General features: G+C 34.0%; 1 protein-coding gene across 3 annotated transcripts in view; it reads left to right on the top strand.

Annotated features, from left to right (window-relative positions):
* The window catches only part of SMG1 (SMG1 nonsense mediated mRNA decay associated PI3K related kinase), a 121,759-nt gene that overhangs the window by 82,078 nt on the left and 19,670 nt on the right, over positions 1-20,011 (top strand). For all 3 annotated transcript variants that reach the window (XM_074200742.1, XM_074200741.1, XM_074200743.1), the window contains 16 exons: positions 83-367; positions 631-775; positions 905-1,043; positions 2,898-3,128; positions 3,653-3,830; positions 11,871-12,032; positions 12,368-12,585; positions 12,866-13,020; positions 13,641-13,863; positions 14,633-14,879; positions 15,425-15,654; positions 17,554-17,802; positions 18,183-18,321; positions 18,421-18,530; positions 18,665-18,883; positions 19,241-19,431. In XM_074200742.1, coding sequence (XP_074056843.1) covers positions 83-367; positions 631-775; positions 905-1,043; positions 2,898-3,128; positions 3,653-3,830; positions 11,871-12,032; positions 12,368-12,585; positions 12,866-13,020; positions 13,641-13,863; positions 14,633-14,879; positions 15,425-15,654; positions 17,554-17,802; positions 18,183-18,321; positions 18,421-18,530; positions 18,665-18,883; positions 19,241-19,431 — 3,121 coding nt within the window. The remainder of the gene's footprint in view (positions 1-82; positions 368-630; positions 776-904; positions 1,044-2,897; positions 3,129-3,652; positions 3,831-11,870; positions 12,033-12,367; positions 12,586-12,865; positions 13,021-13,640; positions 13,864-14,632; positions 14,880-15,424; positions 15,655-17,553; positions 17,803-18,182; positions 18,322-18,420; positions 18,531-18,664; positions 18,884-19,240; positions 19,432-20,011) is intronic.

Below are 20,011 nucleotides of genomic sequence, written 5' to 3'. Positions count from 1 at the left end.
TCTTGGTATCAGTGTTTCTACCCTCAAAATAAATGTGAGTATTCACTTTTAAAGGATTCTTTTAAATGATTTGTTGTCTTAGGTCAATCAACACATGCGATGGAAATGTTGAGTTCTTGTGCTATAGCCTTTTGCAAGTCTGCCAAAGCAGAGTATGCAGTAGCTAAATCTATTTTGACCTTGGCTAAATGGATCCAAGCAGAATGGAAAGAAATTTCAGGGCAGTTGAAACAAGTATACAGAGCCCAGCAGCAACAGAATTTCACAGGTCTTTCTACTTTATCCAAAAACATTCATACTTTGATTACACTACCATCTGTTAATGCAATAGAAGAGGAATATCCCCGGATTGAGAGTGAATCTACAGGTATAATTCTTTTGTAATTTAAAAAAACATTAAAATTTTATTTTAAAATGAATTTATAATTATAATTATAATTTATAATTATAATTTTAGATTATTGTAGATTTTTTAATATAGAATTCTGCTTTTTGTTTTAGTAGAACTTTAATGTTTTCTACTTATCCAAAACCACATTGTTTTAACATCTGGTGATTATTTTATGTAAACATTAACAAAAGCAATTATGGGTGTTTAACTTTGGCTGTTTTTTCCCCCCATCTTGACAGTAAATATTGGAGTTGGAGAACCTGACTTCATATTGGGGCAGTTGTATCATCTCTCTTCAGTCCAGGCGCCTGAAGTTGCCAAATCTTGGGCAGCTCTGGCTAGTTGGGCATACAGATGGGGCAGAAAGGTGGTTGATAATGCCAGGTATGTATACTTAAGATATTTAACTCAGGTTAAATTTATTGAAGAGGTTTAAGTATATTCCAGGATAGAAATTTGGGGTATCATTATTAAATTTTGGTAGATGAAATAATGATGTATTAATTTTTACAGTCAAGGAGAAGGTGTCCGTCTTCTACCCAGAGAGAAGTCTGAGGTGCAGAATCTGCTTCCAGATAACATAGCTGAAGAAGATAGAGAAAAAATATATGGTATTCTTGGTCAGGCTGTATGTCGGCCAGCTGGAATTCAGGCAAGTTAAAAGAAAAAAACTTAAAAGATCACTTCTAATAAAACTAGTGTTATATTGTTGCTTCATATCCTTTTAGAAATTTATTTTATTTTGAGTAAAGCACTATTTGGGGGTGTATATAATCGATATTTTGACTGAGACATTTTAATTTTTAAAATAGTTTAACTTTGTTTTAGAAATCTAGAGGTATTGTTGGCTCAATTAAAAATATATTAAGTTGGCTTTATATAACCCTGGATTAACCACTTAACCCTGTTTGCTTCAATTTTGTTTTCTGTAAAATGAACTGGAAAAGGACATGGCAAGCCACCATAGTATCTTTGCCAAGAAAACCCCAAATGGAGTCTTGAAAACTTCATTCACAAAGACCACCATGACATCAGGAAAGTGATGTCTTGACATGCAAATGAATTGGATTTGAGTGAGAGGAGACTATGCCAAAGCTATTTATTGGCCAACTATAAGTCCCAGGCCAGGCCCCAGTTGCTCATTGTTTGCATCCTCATTGGCTAGTAATTGTTTCTATTTTGACCAGAAACTGTAATCCTCTCCCAGTTTGGAATTGACTGAAAACAACCAAATTGGTTTTAGAGTATGTATGTTTCCATTAAATTGCAATAGTGACAGTTAGTTTGACTTCTTTTGCATTAAGAGATTTGTTGAGGCCATTAAATTAATGACAGTTTGGTAGAGGGGGAAAACACTAAATTTTGAGAGTCAGAAGAGTTAGTGTTTATTTTTAATTATCTTTCATGACATTCATTAGTTCAAATTTCATGATATCTGCAGTATTATTACTGTAATTGGTTTGGTATAAACTCATAGTATTGTGCACAGAGTCTTAAAAGCAGTAATTTTTAATCTGAAGAATCAATAGAAGCTAGTTTTTCTAGTTACGGCAAAGTAATACTTTAGTGAGTTAACAGAATTTTCTTAAAATTTCCTTTACTCTGTGCATCTATATATTACTACTTCACTTTAATGAGGATTTTTTGGGGGGTATTTTCACTTTGGACTGTAATGTTTTACTAAAGTTAAGATTATTTGTTATATTTATAGTACTTTTAAATTCTACAAAACATTACAGTTAGAATTCTTGAAGGTAGGATGTACAAACAAAATTTCTCCCTCTGTATCAATAATTTCCGTGTAATTCCTATATGTATAGTACTCAGACATAACATTCAAAAAATATTGGGATTGAAGCACAAAACAAAAAAGCTAATACTTTAATTCAAGGATTTTATGTAGGAGTCTACAACAACATTTAAAGCACAAGGAAATGAAAATTTGAGCAAGGAAAAAGCTCTAATAATCAAGGGGGAATTAGGTAAGGTTTCCCATAGGAAATGACTGAAATCTTTTCTTTCAATTGAAATGGATGCTACTGACAGAAATTGCAATCTCTATTTTTTAGTAAATAATTTTAGTTGTTGTGACAGGAAAAATTTCATCTTTTAGGCAAATTTTTGATCAGGATATCCATCTCTTAAATGGATATAAATGCACTTGTGCATGTGCAAGAACATGTACACTACATACTTGCTTATAGATAAAAAACATATTAAAGTTTATGAAATGATTTTCATACAGTAACAGTTCCATTATGTAGAACATCTAAGGCAAACAATTGACACAGAAGTTACCTTACCCCCACCTGTATGCAGCTCAAAAGTATTTAGCAAAAGAGGGCTGGAAAGTATGTTTCCTGATTTTAATGTGATCTTCAATGTCAGTGATCTCACACACACATATTTTTGTGTATTATTTACATCTGTGCACACTGTTCATGTATATTTTAATATACTTTGCTTTTTGAATTAAAAATGGTATTATTTCCTAATTTTCATTTAGGATGAAGATATAACACTTCAGATAACTGAGAGTGAAGACAATGAAGAAGATGATATGGTGGATGTCATTTGGCGCCAGTTATTGGCAAGCTGCCCATGGCTCTCAGATCTTGATGAAAATGCAACAGAGGGACTAATTAAAGTGTGGCGAAAAGTCGTAGATAGAATCTTTAGCCTCTACAAACTATCCTGTAGTGCATATTTTACTTTCCTTAAACTCAATGCTGGGCAGGTATGAAGTATAATAATGCCATTTTGAAAAAAACAAATTTGTCATACTTGCTTTGCTGATGTATGCTAACAATATTAGTTATCCTTTCCACATTATAACTTGTCCATCTCTCATTATATCATGAGTTTGCATAAAAAAATTAAATAAGACTTCTGGAGGAATTATGTGTGAAAGATAACATACAAAAGTCGACAGATGAATGCATAACATGTTTAATATTGTATGATATCAATATGTTTCATCGTTTACTATCTTAATAAGTCAGACTTCTTCTCTGTTACTAAGGGCCAAAAATTTTGTCTATTTTCCAGATTGTGGGAGCCTCATACCCTAATTCCCCTGATGTAGAAGGAATAACTGTACATGGTTTTTTTTTAAACTCTGTCTCTCTCTCTCTCTCTCTCTCTCTCTCTCTCTCTCTCTCTCTCTCTCCCTCCCTCCCTCCCTCCCTCTCTCCCTCCCTCTCTCTCTCTCTCTCCCTCCCACCCACCCACCCATCCACCCCCCACCGTTTTGATTTTTAGATTCCTCTAGATGAAGATGATCCCAGATTACATTTAAGTAATAGGTCCGAACAGAGTACTGATGATGTTATTGTAATGGCAACATTAAGATTATTGAGATTGCTTGTTAAACATGCTGGAGAACTTAGGCAATATCTGGAACATGGCTTGGAAACAACACCCACTGCGCCATGGAGAGGTAACATTTTAAATTAAGCTTTCTAAAAACAGTGCATTTATTGGAACATATAGGAAACTTAAGGGAAGTTGAATGGTACAGTATCAGGATTCCTCTTCCTGAATTCAAACTTATTATTTGTGTGGCCCTGGGTAAGTCACTTAATCATTTTGCCTCCATTTCCTCATCTGTAAAATGATCAAGAAAATAGCAAATCACTCTTATGTCTTTGCCAAGAAAATCCCAAAAAGGGACCCAAAGAGGTAGCCAGAATTGAAAAAAACTACTCAGCAACAGAGTAAAAACCCCTCATATTTTACATGAGATTATATTTCATCCTACATCATTTGTCTATTTACTAATAGGCTACATGGTGTTATAAAAAATATACTGGATGGTGACTTGAAATCAGCTATGTTGCCATGGGAAAAATCACTTTAATACCTCCCCCCTTCCCCAGGCTCAGATTCTTCTTCTCGTACCTGTAGAATTTGTCACACAGAGTTGTTGTTTGGATCCAATAAGCTATCTGTAAACTCCTTTTTTGTACACTTTTAAAAGTCATATTCTCATCCTTCTTATAAAGGAGAAATAGGTAGAAACATAAGAGAATTTTATTCAAGAATGAATTTTGGAGTGGATGAAAAGTTATTTTTCACAAATTAGTTTCATCAAGATCTTCCATTCATATCCTCTTTTGAGACAATGTTAAAATTATATTTTTTAGAGTGGTATAAAGTTGCTTTAGATTTCACTTAAAGTTCTGACCTGATTAAGAGATAAATTTAAATGGATTCTGTGCTATCATAGGAAGGAAATTTTTACATTATTATATTAATACCATAACATTAAGGTTCTTCTACCAAACTAGCAGGATTTTCAGCATAGACTGACCTAACATTAAACATCTACTGTGTGCAAGAGCATTGTCTCTGACATGCTGGGGAAGCACACAAGATAATGAAAAATAACTTCTACTCACAAAGAGCTAAGTGGCACATTGGATAGACCCTTAGGAGTCAGGAGGACAGGAGTTCAAATCCAGCCTCAGACACTTGCCACTTACTAGCTGTGTGACCTTAAGTCACTTGACCCTGATTGCCTCGCGTCCAGGACCTTGTCCAGTCCTCCTGGTTCACATATGGCCACTAGACCCAGATGACTTTGGAGGAGGAAGTGAGGCTGGTGACTTAGCACAGCACCACCTCATTCAAATCCAATTCATGTGCTTGTTATGGCATCACTTCTCTGTTGTCATGGTCTTCTTTGAGAAGGAAGGACAAACCACAAGTTCTCCTGGACAAAAATAACATTACAAATGAATATATGTGATAGTTTGGGGGAGGTAGGGAAAAATTATAACAATTAGAGTTATCAGAAAATACTTTCCTTATAGATGGCACATGAGCTCGCTTTTTTTCCCATTTCTTGGTTTACATGTAACTGTTTTCAACCTTTTGTTTTGATTTTTTGTTTTTGCAAGACTTAACCTAAGGTTAAGTGGCTTGTCCTAGTTCACACAGCTAGATAATTATTATTAAGTGTCTGGGGTTGGATTTGAACTCAGGTCCTCCTGACTCCAGGGCCAGTGCTGTATCTACTGCACCACTCAGCTGCCCCAACAGTCATTTTTTTACATTTTTCTCCCTCTTCCCTCCCCCCCTCCCCCTGGCTGCAATATAATATAGTCTTTCTACATCTATAACCATGCTAAACGTATTCATATTAGTCTTGTTGTGACAAAAGAATCACATCTAAACAGAAGGGGTGGGGGGAGAGAAAAAATGACATAATTCATAAGAAAACATTTTTTAAAAAGTCAAACATGGAAAATTTTGGTCAGCATTTAAATTCCACAGTTCTTCTCTGCATATGAATGGTATTCTCTGTCTCAAGTCTTTTATTATTGTCTTTGATTATTGTACTGTAATATAAATGATCAAATCCATCATATTGATCATCACCCCATGTTGTTGTAGGTGTATATAATGTTCTGGTTCTTCGTGCAAGTCTTTCCATGCTATTCTGAAGTCCTATCCCTTATGGTTTCTTACACACAACAATAGTAATCCATCATATTTATATACTATAATCGTTTGAGTCATTCCCCTGTCAGTGGGCATCCCTTCAATTTCTGATTCTTTGCCACTACAAAAAGAACTTCTAAAAATATTTTTGTTTGTGTGGATTTTTTATTGCAGGATCAAAGATTTTTTATTGCAGGAAACTAGATACTCTTTTTTTAATTATAAAGATTTTATTTTATTTTGAGTTTTACAATTTTTCACCTAATCTTACTTTCTTCCCCCCTCCTCCCACAGAAGACAATTTGCCAGTCTTTGCATTGTTTCCATGGTATACATTGATCCAAATTGAATATGATGAGAGAGAAATTATAACCTTAAGGAAGAAACATAAAGTGTAAGAGATAGCAAGATCAGACAATCAGCTAACAGTTTTTTTTTTCTAAATTAAAGGTAATAGTCCTTGGTCTTTGTTCAAACTCCACAGTTCTTTGTCTTGATACAGATGGTATTCTCCATTGCATTCAGCCCCAAATTGTCCCTGGTTGTTGCACTGATGGAATGAGCGAGTCCATCAAGATTGATCATCGCGGGGCGGCTAGGTGGCTCAGTGGATAAAGCACCGGCCCTGGAGTCAGGAGAACCTGGGTTCCAATCCAGTCTCAGACACTTAATAATTACCTAGCTGTGTGGCCTTGGGCAAGCCACTTAACCCCATTTGCCTTGCAAAAACCTAAAAAAAAACACACAAAAAAAGTAGAACTTGAGAACAGAATCCATTCTAGGCAGGAAGAGCAGTTTTTAATAAAAGTTTGGAAGTGGAGATGAAATTAGATAATTTGGCTGGGATTTATTTTGCATGAAATAGAAGGGTAGTCAGTAAAATTGGAAAGTAGTCTGGATAGAAGTGTGCTTTAGGAGATTTTTGACAACTGTGTAGAGAATGAATTTGAGAGGGCCTTTATTCTACTTCAGAGGTTACTTAGAGTTTGAGAAAATAAACTAATGTGGTAGCTTTGAAGTAGTGAAAAGTATGCATGCAAGATTGTGGAGGATAGAATTGACAGACTGATTTGTTGAATATAAAGAATGAGAGGGAAAAGATCTGTAGAATAACTGATCACAGAACTGAAGAAGGGTAATGTTCTTAAATAAGCTGTTTTAGGGCGAAGAAAATGACTGTTTTGGACATAATGAGTTTAGAGATCCTTATAAAACATTCATTTCGTGGTGTCCAACATATATTGATCTGCAACTGAAATCCAAGAGAGACCAGGGTTGAGTGAGTATATAAGCATAGAAGTGATGAAACTCATGGGAGTTAATGAGCCTAACTAGAAAGGAAAGAGCCCTGTAAGGAGATTTTCAGAGATAACCTTGTTTAAGGGGTAGAACATAAAATAATGATCCTGCAGAGGAATCTGTAGTGGGCAGAGAGGTAGGATGGAGAACCAGGACAGATTGTAGAATTATTAAGAGTGAATATCCAGAAGAAAGTAGTCAAAAGTATCTTGCTAGAGAGATGTCAAGAAACACGGATAGAATAGATTGTTTGATTTCACAGGAGGTTTTATAGATAAGAATTTCATTTAAATAGTGGATTTGAAAGTCAGATTGCAGATGGAAATTGAGTGGGGAAAATCAGAATTTAGTGGGGGAAAAAGAAATGGGGACATCGGGTAGGTTGCTTTTTTGGAGGGTGGGTGTTTCATTTGACAATAAAGTTTAGCACTAAAAGGAAAGAAATACATAGGAAGAGTTTGAAGTAGATGTCAGGGTCAAGTGAATGTTGTAGATTCCTATGAGTTCATGTTGTTGTTTGGGTACTAGCTAAATTTGGAAAGGTTCTTCCTTACTAGATTGGTTGCACGGTGGTAAAAATTTTTGGACCAATTGAAGGGTAGAAAAATCCCACCTTCTCTTTCCCTTGGGGTTGTTTATAACCAACTGCTAATACAATTTTGAGATTCGGTTGATGAACTAGGGTTCAAAATGTTAAAGAATTTCACAGAAACTCATAACTCAGGGTTATAAGGGATAGATAAGTTTTATTTTGCAGGTAAATGGGGATTTTTCTCCCTAACAAATAAGCAACTAGTGGGGAGGAAAAGCTCAGATTTATTTAGGGATTCAGGGGGTAGCCTATGTGTGCTGGGAATGGTTTAGGGGTCAATGCAGGCATAGTGAAGAGGCTTAAGTCAAGGGTAACATGGGTATTATTCATGAGTAACAAAGGCTCATTTTAGGAAATAGCTAACAGTTTGTTATCATGTTGGGCTCCTGCTTCTGTTTTCCTATCCTTGTGGGATCCTCCCAACATCAGTGACTGATAGAGTACACAGGTGGTTGTTATCAATTCAACGTCTGGTAGAAGGGAGGACTTTTCTTAGGACAGTTTCTCTGGGACATTTTAGCAAAGAATGTCAAAAACATTTTCTCAGAATAACAAAGTCAGCATTGCCCATGATGTAGTCTACTATAAAACTTTCTCCCTAGTTTTTCCACAGCATCACTATCATTTGAACCTACACACTTGCTTTAGAAAAATTGTTCACTCTGCTTCCCCAGCAGGATCACTACTCCTTCCCCCCACCCCGTGCTTCATAACTGAAGCAGGTACCCCTCAAAGTATATAATCTACCTCTCCCCATTTCATTTCTGTTGGTCATAGTGATTTGTATTCGAAAGGTAAACATGGTAGCTTGCCATGTATCACAGACCTCTATTTAAACACCAAAAATATATGCAAGCAGTCCATAGACTGCACAGGATTGCATATGAGGTAGGGAATCTTCATTTCATTCTACTTGCTTTAAGAAAAAATACATTTCACGTTTTATTTTCAAAATTCCTCTGCTGTTCTGTACTTCTTTTGTTCTGTATATTTCAAAAAAGTCCTAATGACCCTCTTCATTTTTGGAGGGAAGTGCATTAATTTGCTTACCTTCCTCTCTCCCTTGTATACTCTATCATCATATAACAACCTCTTTCCATTGCTTTTGTGTTTGCATTTCAAAGTTCTTACTCAGCTATGGTCTTTTTTTTTTTTTTTTTTTTTTTTTTTTTTTTAGGATTTTGCAAGGCAAATGGGGTTAACTGACTTGCCCAAGGCCACACAGCTAGGCAGTTATTAAGTGTCTGAGCTCAGATTTGACCTCAGGTACTCCTGACTCCAGGGCTGGTGCTCTATCCAGTGTGCCACCTAGCTGCCCCTCAGCATCAGAAATGCTTCAAGTCCTCTTCCTTTAAAGTTGTATTTTTCCCCCCGTAAGATTATACTTGACCTGCCGAGCAAATTACTCTTGGTTATGGATCTGTCTCTTGCATTTTGGAATATTTTACTACAAAATGTCTTGTTTATAATTAAAATTTCCAGGTCTTATGTGATCCTGACTATGGTGGATGCTTTTCTTTGCTATAACCTTCCTGGAATTTTTCCTATGACAGTTTCTTTTTTGGTCCTGATAGATAGCTTTTATCTTTACTCCTTTCTATTTATTGTGTTTCAATATTTCATGCTTTCTTGTAGAGTTAATTGATTTGTTTTTATTTTGATTTTGCATGGCAGTAGGGTTAAGTGACTTGCCCAAGGTCACACAGCTAGGTAATTATTAAGTGTCTGAGGCTGGATTTGAAGTTATGTCCTCCTGACTCCAGGGCAGGTGCTCTAGCCACTGTGCCACCTAGCTGCCTGGGGTATTAATTTTTGATTAGTCTACTTCAGATTGTTGAAAGTATATACTTTTTGGGTTAAATTTTTTCAAATTCTCTTCTGAGCTATTTATTCTTTTTTTCAGTTTTTTCCTTAAGAACTTTAATTTTTTTAAAAAATTTTTCTAGGTATGAATTTATTCCTTATTATTACCAGATTACTTTTTCCTTCTACACTGGAATTTGGGTTATCTCTAAATTTACAATAATTTTTATTGTAAATTAAAAAACTCTACCCTTGCTGTATTTTGGGATGTGGTGTTTAATTCTGCTTATTTTACCTTAGATCAACTGGGTTTTTGTAGTGTTTTCCATCTCTCCCAAGTTCAAAGAACTGGATTTTTAGGACCCTTTAGATTATCTTGGTTTAACCAACACTTTACCAGTGTTCTTGTCCAGTTGCTTTTCTTCTAGAACCAGTTTCCAGTTGCCTTCCTAGAATGATAATACCTCTCTGGAATTCTGGCCAGTTTGGGGCTTTCCTGGAAGCTCTTTGCTACTTCTAAACATAGTCTTACAATCTACTATTTTTGACTCCCAATTCACATTTAAAGCCTATCATCTTTGATCCTTCACTCTCTCTCAGACCTCAAATATTCAATCTTTTCATTTCTACCATCACCATTTCTCTCAAATTGATGCCTTTCTCACCTGACTCTCACATGACCACCACTTTTGGAAAATTTCCTGCTGCCTGGCTTATTAAAATAGCTTCCTAATTGTTCTTCCTTTCTCAGGTTTCTTCCTTCTCTTAATCATTTATTATATGGCTAAAAAAAGTGATTTTCCTAAATTGAATACAACCAGTAGCTCCTTACCAATTCTAGAGCCAAATATTTTATTTTCTATTTTTTACCTTGATTTTTTATTCCTACCTTTTTTTTTTTTAGTTTTAGAATGTGCACAATTTTAAGCACATACTTGATCAAAATGTTTTATTGGCGTTGACAAACATTGGTTTGAACTTTTTCCATGTCAGAATGTTGGCTTAGCGTAGTTAATTTGGCAATAAAGAAAATATTTTTGCCAGAGACAATTTTTTGTGAGTTAGATTTTTACCAAAAATAGGTCTTTTTTTTTTAATAGGTCGTAAGTTTAGCCCTAGTCTTTTTTTATTTGCATTTTTAATAGAAACTTACGATTTCAATTAGCCTGTTTTCTTTCAGGCAACCCACTTTACCAATTCATATCAATAATTACCTGTAGTTAAAAAGTCTTGGCACCTGAGGGAGGAACACTGAGAGTTTAAGTGATTTGTACTGAATTTCACAGCAAGTTGTGTCACTGACAGAATTTGAACCTAGGTCCTCCTAATTCAAGGCAGCTCTATCCACTACTACATTTCCTGACACAGTTTCTATAACTGTCCAATAGGAAATTGTCACAGAAGTATTACTCAGATTTAACTAAAACCTTTTAAAATTTGTCTCTTGGCTCACTTTCAATCTTGTATTCTATAATGTGAAATTTTGTGTTTACTTCAAAATATAACTGACTCTTAACACAATTATTTGGTTAAAATCTTAGAGGCAGAGTTTAAGTTGCCTCCTTTCTTTTGCCTTTTTAAAAAAATTTATTCTTAAAATTTCTTTTTTACAGTTTGAGTTTCAGATTCTCTCATCCACTGAAAAGGCAAACAGTATATTAGTTATATAGGTGAAACCATGCAAAACATTTCCATATTATCCATACTGCCAAGAAGAGGAGAGAGAAAATTATACTTCACTTTGCATTAGTTCATCCAGCTCTTTTTTTCTGAATATACCCTTCTTATCATATCTTATATCACAATGTTACTCCATCACACTCCTAAGCATCTTTAGACATTCCCAAATTGATGAGCATCTCCTGGATTAAAATATTTGAATGATTGAAGTGATTGTTTTCCTTAGTTTATTTAATATGTAAATTCACTGAAAGGGCTCAACAGTAATTATGTATAGTGATCCCCATAAAACTGAGTATTAAAGCCCATCTGCTATTTTCCTCTGTCTTTGAGGAATTTGGAGGATCAAAAATCTCAGTTACTGAGGATGTTTTAGTGTAAGAAGTGAGGGTTCATATAAACTGCTAAGTCTGAGCCTTCTTTTTATGGATGAGACTTTGGAGGTGTAATGACTTGCCCCAGGCCAGGTGGCAGAATTGGGATTTGAACTTTGATCCCAAATTCACTTTCTTTCTCTTTGTATTATTGTGCTGCCTCCCAGCCAACTGACCATTTTTGCTGATAGGTCTGATAGACACCCCATCCCCAGAAAAAAGTGTGAATTTAGTGCAGTTCAAACAGTTACACGTGATTTAAACTTCCTTCTTCCTCTTTTCAAAGGTATTATTCCTCAGCTTTTCTCCCGTTTAAACCACCCTGAAGTATATGTTCGCCAAAGTATTTGTAATCTACTCTGTCGAGTGGCTCAAGACTCACCTCATCTTATATTGTATCCTGCAATAGTGGGTACTATTTCACTTAGTACTGAATCTCAATCTTCAGGTATGGAATTTTAGAATGCTTTCTTCTTGAATGAAGCTAATTAAATCTATGATGTTCTATTGATAATAATTTTTGCTTACTCTGATTTCATGTTGCGTGAACATTTCATTATATAGTCTGTGGCTTTGTTAGAATCATCTTTCAAACCATTCTATCATTTTATTATCTTGGCTTTTAGTACAGATTATTCTAGTACAAAGAAAAAAATTGACTCAGAATGAGTTAGCTTGAATCTTAGTTTTAATGATTTGTTTTTTCCTTTTTCTCAACTTTGTTAAATCATTATGCACATGGGAGAAATATTTTTATAATCCATATTTTTTCCTTCATTCTAGGGAATAAACTTCCTTCTGCAATTCCTACCTTGCTGGGCAATATTCAAGGAGAAGAATTATTAGGTGCTGAATGTGAGGGAGGAAGTCCTCCAGCTTCTCAAGATAGTAATAAAGATGAACCCAAAAATGGCTTAAATGAAGATCAAGCTATGATGCAAGATTGCTACAGCAAAATTGTAGATAAACTATCTTCAGCAAACCCAACAATGGTGTTACAGGTAAATGGTTTTTTTTTTAATTTGAAGTGTTTTTTTCTCAGGACTAAAATACACTTTTAATAATTTTCTTGAAATCATATTTGAGGAATAAATCTTATTGCACAGTTGCTTCATATTAAATTATTTGTTTTGAATTTTAGAATCTTTTTAAATTAGTTCAAAATTATACAAATATACTGTACAATCACTAATTAAGAATGGTGTGGTTTAAAATAAAAATCAGACTCTAAGAATTGTGCGGTGTGTTCTAAAAATGAGCACATTGTGTTTTTTTTAACAGGTCCAAATGCTTGTAGCAGAGCTTCGCAGGGTTACAGTACTTTGGGATGAACTTTGGTTAGGTGTTCTACTGCAACAGCACATGTATGTCTTGAGACGGATTCAACAATTAGAGGATGAAGTGAAGAGAGTCCAAAACAACAACACCTTACGCAAGTATGTTTTCACAGATACTTTTTATACAAAGAATGCTTTGTATATCCATATAAATGCTTCGTGTAATTTTTTCTTAACTTTTTTTATTTTTCTTTTTTGGCAAAGCAATGGGGTTAAGGTCGTACAGCTAGATAATTATTAAGTGTTTGAGGTCAAATTTGAACTCAGGTCCTCCTGGGCCAGTGCTATATATCACTGAGTCAACTCCTTCAATTGTAGAATGGAGCTCAAAGAAGTTGCCCTAGTCAATTTTGAATGAAGAGACAGGTAGATTTGGGAGCAGGTAGGCTTGGAAAAAATATATCCTTATCTGAAAGGCACATTAGTCTACATTGATTATAAGACCATAAAGCACCAATTTATGTGACATAACTAGAAAATGCTAGCAACTAAGCCATCGTGTAATCTTTATGTAGTAGAATTTTTTTTCTCCTATTCTAGAATAATTAGAAGGTATCTATTTATATGAGTTAATAGGTTTATAATGTATTTCTATGTTAACAAGTTTTATTGCTAATTATTTTTAGTTGTTTCCTGTTCGTGGTTCATAATTCTAGAAACTTTATGTGTGTGTAAATATACACTTCAGAATACCAAAAATAAAATTTTCTTTTTATTAGAGAAGAAAAAATTGCTATCATGCGTGAGAAGCACACTGCTTTGATGAAACCCATTGTATTTGCATTGGAACATGTACGGAGCATCACAGCAGCTCCTGCAGAAACCCCTCATGAAAAATGGTTTCAGGACAACTATGGTGATGCTATTGAAAATGCCTTAGAAAAACTGAAGAATCCATCAAATCCTGCAAAGCCAGGAAGCAGTTGGATCCCTTTTAAAGAGGTACTGCTGATCTAGGAGTACTTACAAGGAAGTACAAGAAAGATAATTTTTCTTTAAACATAATGGGTATTTCATTTTTCAAAGTTCCTTGTCTTTCTTGCGGAGGCATGATCAGCTTTGACAAAAGCTGTGTAAGCTTTCTATTATAGATTGTTGTGGGGTTTTAATTTGTTTTGACAAATTGACATTAGAATTTATTATATAAATTTATAAGTGTTCACCTTGAGCTATGGGTCCATTATGGCAATTAACCTTAGGATGGTGAGCCTGCCACTATCAATTGTTTGTTTAATATAAAGTACCTAAGCTCATTATTCTTTGTCTTTTACAGATATTTTCTCTATTTTCTCTTTGCCCTATATAATTAATTTACTTTCTTTCGTGAATAACAAAAAAGACAACCTAATAGCAATTTATTAGAGTAAAAAGTAAAACTTTTATCAGGCTTTGAAATTGCTTTTCTAAATTTCAGAAAATCTAAATTATGAAAGATGATAATATTAAAATAATATATTGATATTTCACTGTTATTTCCCTCATATTTGTCAGATATGTTTTAAAAGGAGCAGCATTACAAATTAAAATAGATTTTGAACCCTAGTATCTATTACCTTAATTAAGTATTCTTTAAAATGCCATTTAACTGTTTATATTTACCTCTTAGAACTGATGCTTGTATGCCAAAGTAAATATGAGTAAGTAAGCATTACACAAAGAAATTGAACTTTAGAAATTTTTGTTGTTTATTTTTTTTTTATTTTAACTATAGGTGATGCTAAGTTTACAACAGAGAGCACAAAAACGTGCTAGTTACATCTTACGTCTTGAAGAAATTAGTCCTTGGTTGGCTGCCATGACTAATACTGAAATTGCCCTTCCTGGTGAAGTGTCTGCCAGAGATACAGTTACAATTCACAGTGTTGGTAGTACCATCACAATCTTGCCTACTAAAACCAAACCAAAGAAACTTCTCTTTCTAGGTTCAGATGGGAAGAACTACCCTTATCTTTTTAAAGGTGAGATTTTAAATCTTTGTTCCCTTCCCAACACATGCCTTCACATTTAAAACTAGTGCTTAAAACAAACACATTGACTAAAAAATGCATTATCTTTTAAAATGAACTTCAGATATGGTACTTTAATATTATTAGTTTCTTTTTAATGTAACTGATCATGACTTCTAATTTATTTTGAAAAATTTAGAACATTCATTATTAGCCAGGACTGACTAATGTCAGAAGAAATGGTAAGGGTTGTATATTTTATGATCCCAGGAAACTAAGATGCTGTTAATACTTGGGTTCCTTTCCCCAAAGGGTTGTAGAAGTAGAAAATTTAAAGCATGGTTAATAGTTTGGTTATTTTCAATCACTTCATTCCTGACACTACAAGTAGAATTGTCTAACAAAGTCATTCTTAAAATTATGAATGTCTCCTTTGCTGAGAATTGCTAAAGATACATTATCTGTTGAAAAATTTTTTTTCCCAGAGTAACCCAATATCTTCTTTTTTATTTAGCCATATAGTCTAAATATATACTATATTTTATTTTTAATTGTAGGACTGGAAGATTTGCACCTGGATGAGAGAATTATGCAATTTTTGTCTATTGTGAATACTATGTTTGCTACAATTAATCGTCAAGAGACACCTCGTTTCCATGCAAGACATTATTCTGTAACACCACTAGGAACCAGGTCAGGTCTCATCCAGTGGGTAGATGGAGCCACACCTTTGTTTGGTCTTTACAAACGATGGCAACAACGAGAAGCTGCCTTACAAGCACAAAAGGTAGTTACTTTTATTAAAGTTTCGTGGTCTCAAAATTCATGCTTTATATCTATTGTCTATCGAAATCATATATACATAAATACATTTGAGTGCTAATAAATTTGTTTAGGTCATTTGTTTTTCTAGTCCAGTAACTTAATAAATGTTTGAGTACTTTATAAGATGCTATGTGAATTGCTTGTCACACATGAACTGGTAGGATGTGAGAATATATTGGAAAGAATAATAGTGTAGTTTAATGGAAAAGTGATTTTTGTGCTAAGTAGTAGAAAAGTTGTAATACTTTAAATTTAATATAAAAGTTGAAAAAATTGAGTACCTACTGTATAAGTAATATTGACTCTTTGATGTTGTGATGTTAAAAACTATATGAAGGAATATGTAGGCATTTATACATTGGTGTTTTAAATATTGCATATTTTGAATTCATTATTCCATGCTGCCAGGAAGATCTCATTCAAATCCACCTGTAAACATAATTGACTATGTGAACCTGGGCATCACTTATCTCTCATTATTCTCAGTCAGTATCAATCTCAAATACATAAGGAGACTACTAATCTGTACATAAGGATCCCTGCAGGGCCTACATTTTGACTTAATTTTTAAATGTGATATATGTTGGATTGTTAATTAGTTTTTTAAATATTTCTTAATTACATTTTAATTTGGTTCTGCTGCACTTGAGAGTGTCATGGTTCAAGTGTTTGATAGATCTAGCACTATAAATCACAGAAATTGTGACAGTCAGTCTGCATTAGTGGAAGGTGTTTCCCCACTTGGGAGTTCCCTATCAATGTTTTCTATTAAGTCCTTAGGTTTGATTTGTTGAGGAATCCTTGACAGAAATGAATATGAAATTGTAGTAAAGATAATCATTTTTAAAATAAAACTAAAAGAGAAGAAAATATGAATAAACCCTGATACTTAGAAATTAAACTTAAGGAAAAGTAATGGTACACAAATGAATGATGTCTTCACTAAAGAAGCAATTCCCAAGTTAAAGGAGAAATAGAACCATAAGGAATTTAAGTTATTTGGTACATTAATACTAATCCAGAATAAGTGGACAGGCAAAACAATTTCATTAACAAAATTGGAAAAATAAATTGGGGGGTGGGTAGTTTTGTTTTTAACAATTCTTTAGTTTAAATTTGTAATTCTAAAAGCCATTATGGTTTTCCATCCAAATTTTTAGTTTTAAAAAGTATTGGAAACCCATCAACTAAAAATAATACTAACCAACATTTAAACAACTTTAAAGTGTGCTTGGATAGTTATACAATCTTTTGTAGATTTTTTTTTAACTTAGCCATCACAAATAATGTGAAGTAGATTCTCTAGGCATTATCTTCATTTTATAGTTGAAGGAAACCAAAATATGGAGAATGTGAGTTTCCCAAAGCTACATAGCTAAGTGTTTAAAGATGCAATTCAAATTTGGGTCTTTTCTGGCTGCTGAATCCAACATTCTTCTGACCATCCTCTCATAATTTTCTTATTAGTGTTTTTATTTGCAAAAGTATATTGGTGGGGGTGGCGTAGTGGTGTAGTGGATAAAGCACTGGCCTTGGAGTCAGGAGTATCTGGGTTCAAATCCGGTCTCAGACACTTAATAATTACCTAGCTTTGTGGCCTTGGGCAAGCCACTTAACCCCATTTGCCTTGCAAAAAAAAAAAACTAAAAAAAAGTATATTGGTAAACTATTTCAATTAAGTATAAAAATTTTTTTGGAGTTCTGTTTTTAAAATCTAATTAATGCCTCTTTTATTAGAGAGTTCTTGGAGCAAAGACGTGTAAAAACATTTCAGTGAAGCTAACAGACTTCTCAGTTGTCTGACTGTACTAACAAATTGGAAATAAAATTACACTTGTTTTTGTTTTGATTTTTTTAACAGGCTCAAGATTCTTACCAAACTCCTCAAAATCCTGGAATAGTGCCCCGACCAAGTGAACTTTATTACAGTAAAATAGGTCCTGCCTTAAAAGCAGTTGGGCTTAGTCTTGATGTATCCCGTCGTGATTGGCCTCTTAATGTGATGAAGGCTGTGTTAGAAGAGCTAATGGAGGCAACACCACCAAATCTTCTGGCTAAGGAGCTCTGGTCTTCTTGTACTACTCCTGATGAATGGTGGAGAGTTACACAGGTATGGTTTGTTTAAAATAAAGCTTAGAGTTTTGATAGTTAGGAGTAACACATTAAAGATTATACATTTAAAATGCATAATGTTTATAGTCCTGATTGTAGAACTTAACTAGGGATATAAGTAAGGAGCATCAAATAGTTTTAAGTGAGACTTTGAGGGCTAGAGCTTCAGGGAGGTGGGGGTGGAGAAAACACACACACACACACACACACACACACACACACACACACAAAAATAGAACTAGAGAAAAGTAAACTAGTGAAAAGAAAAATGTGCCATCTGTGATAGTGGGGTTGCAGTTTTTATATTGGTTTCATAACATTACTTTCTTGTTTGAAAATAACTGTTCAGTGATGTATAAATTCTTTTTAATTTTTAAGTCCTATGCAAGATCTACAGCAGTCATGTCTATGGTTGGATACATAATTGGCCTTGGAGATAGACATCTGGATAATGTTCTCATAGACATGACTACAGGAGAAGTTGTTCACATAGATTATAATGTTTGCTTTGAAAAAGGTAAGATAGAATTGGATTTTTGCATATTCATAAAATAACTTCACCTGAAGTGAGTAGAAAAGGTCTAAAAATAAGAGCAAAAATATCTTCCTTGTATAGGTAAAAGCCTTAGAGTTCCTGAAAAAGTACCTTTCCGCATGACACATAACATTGAAACGGCCCTGGGAGTGACTGGAGTGGAAGGAGTTTTCAGGCTTTCTTGTGAGCAGGTCTGCTTTCCCATCCTGTTTTGGGTGTAATAATAGATACTTAAGCAAATGTATTTATTACTTTTGCCTGTAAAACAATTTTTTTTTGTAAGGAAAGTAACCACAAATCTAATATAAAATTATTTATAAAACAGGTTCTACACATCATGCGACGGGGAAGAGAGACTTTGCTTACATTACTAGAAGCATTTGTGTATGATCCCCTGGTGGACTGGACAGCTGGGGGAGAAGCAGGATTTGCTGGAGCTGTGTATGGTGGCGGTGGTCAGCAAGCTGAAAACAAACAGAGTAAAAGAGAGATGGAGAGAGATATTACACGAAGCCTTTTCTCTTCCAGAGTAGCTGAAATTAAGGTGAAATAAATATGATAATATATTCTACTTTAAAATATCTACTTTAAAGTCTGTCAGTGATTTATTTGTTTAGCTGTTCATCTAAAGTTTCAATATGGAAACCACTGATGTTACACAAAACCTTATCCACTTGTGGTCTTTTTTAGGAAAAATTGCTTTTCTTTTTAAAATATCATGGGCTATGCTTTAGTTATATTTATCTTCTTTTTTATTGTTTTTGCCATTTTTCTTCTACTGTCTAATAGTACATTTTGCTTTTTATATTATTGAGCTTTCATTTTGATAGTTAATGATCCTAAATTGTCTGAGAAAATGGACTGTAAGAAGGCTTCCTAATAAGAATAATTTTTTTTATAGGTAAACTGGTTTAAGAATAGGGATGAAATGCTAGCTGTGCTTCCCAAGCTAGACAGCAGTTTAGAAGAATATCTGAATTTGCAAGAACAACTGACAGATGTTGAAAAATTACAAGGCAAACTCCTTGAAGAAATTGAATTCCTGGAAGGAGCTGAAGGAGCTGATCATCCTTCTCACACTCTACAGCACAGGTGTAAAAGAACTGTTGAATATTTGTTCATATGATTGCATATTTTAATACCCATATGACCTCTCAATTTTCTCATCTGTAAAATGAAAAAAAAAAGACTAACCTACAGTATTCCTTTCAGCTCAAAATTTGTCATCTATGAATTATGAACTTTTCTGTTTCATATATGGTATAGGGGAAAGAGCATTAGAATCACTGTCACAGAACTTGATTTCAAATCCCAGTCTTGGTATTTAGTACATCAATAGTCCATAATTTCCTTAATTATAAAATGAGGGAGTTGCTTTAGATAACTGGGGATTCCCAAGATCCTTTTAGCGAACCATGAGTTCAAAGCAACTTTAAAAAAATGATATTCTCCTGTTAAAAGATTCCTTCCTTTTTCAACTACATATCCCTGTGAGATTCACTTAAATGAACAGATTGCAACAGATTGAATGCAGAAGTTGATTTGAAGATCCAGTCAACTTCTATTAAGTGAGATGTTAAAGATATTTGCAACAATTTCTAAAATAATGCCTTTGAATTGATAAACATTCCAATAATTCATCAGCTTTAATATTTAATTTGATAAATATGAT

The sequence above is a fragment of the Macrotis lagotis genome, chromosome X (genome assembly GCF_037893015.1).
Source record: "Macrotis lagotis isolate mMagLag1 chromosome X, bilby.v1.9.chrom.fasta, whole genome shotgun sequence".
In the NCBI taxonomy this organism is placed as follows: Eukaryota; Metazoa; Chordata; class Mammalia; order Peramelemorphia; family Peramelidae; genus Macrotis; species Macrotis lagotis.
Note: the sequence above shows the minus strand (reverse complement) of the source record. Positions and strands in the feature narration are given on the sequence as shown.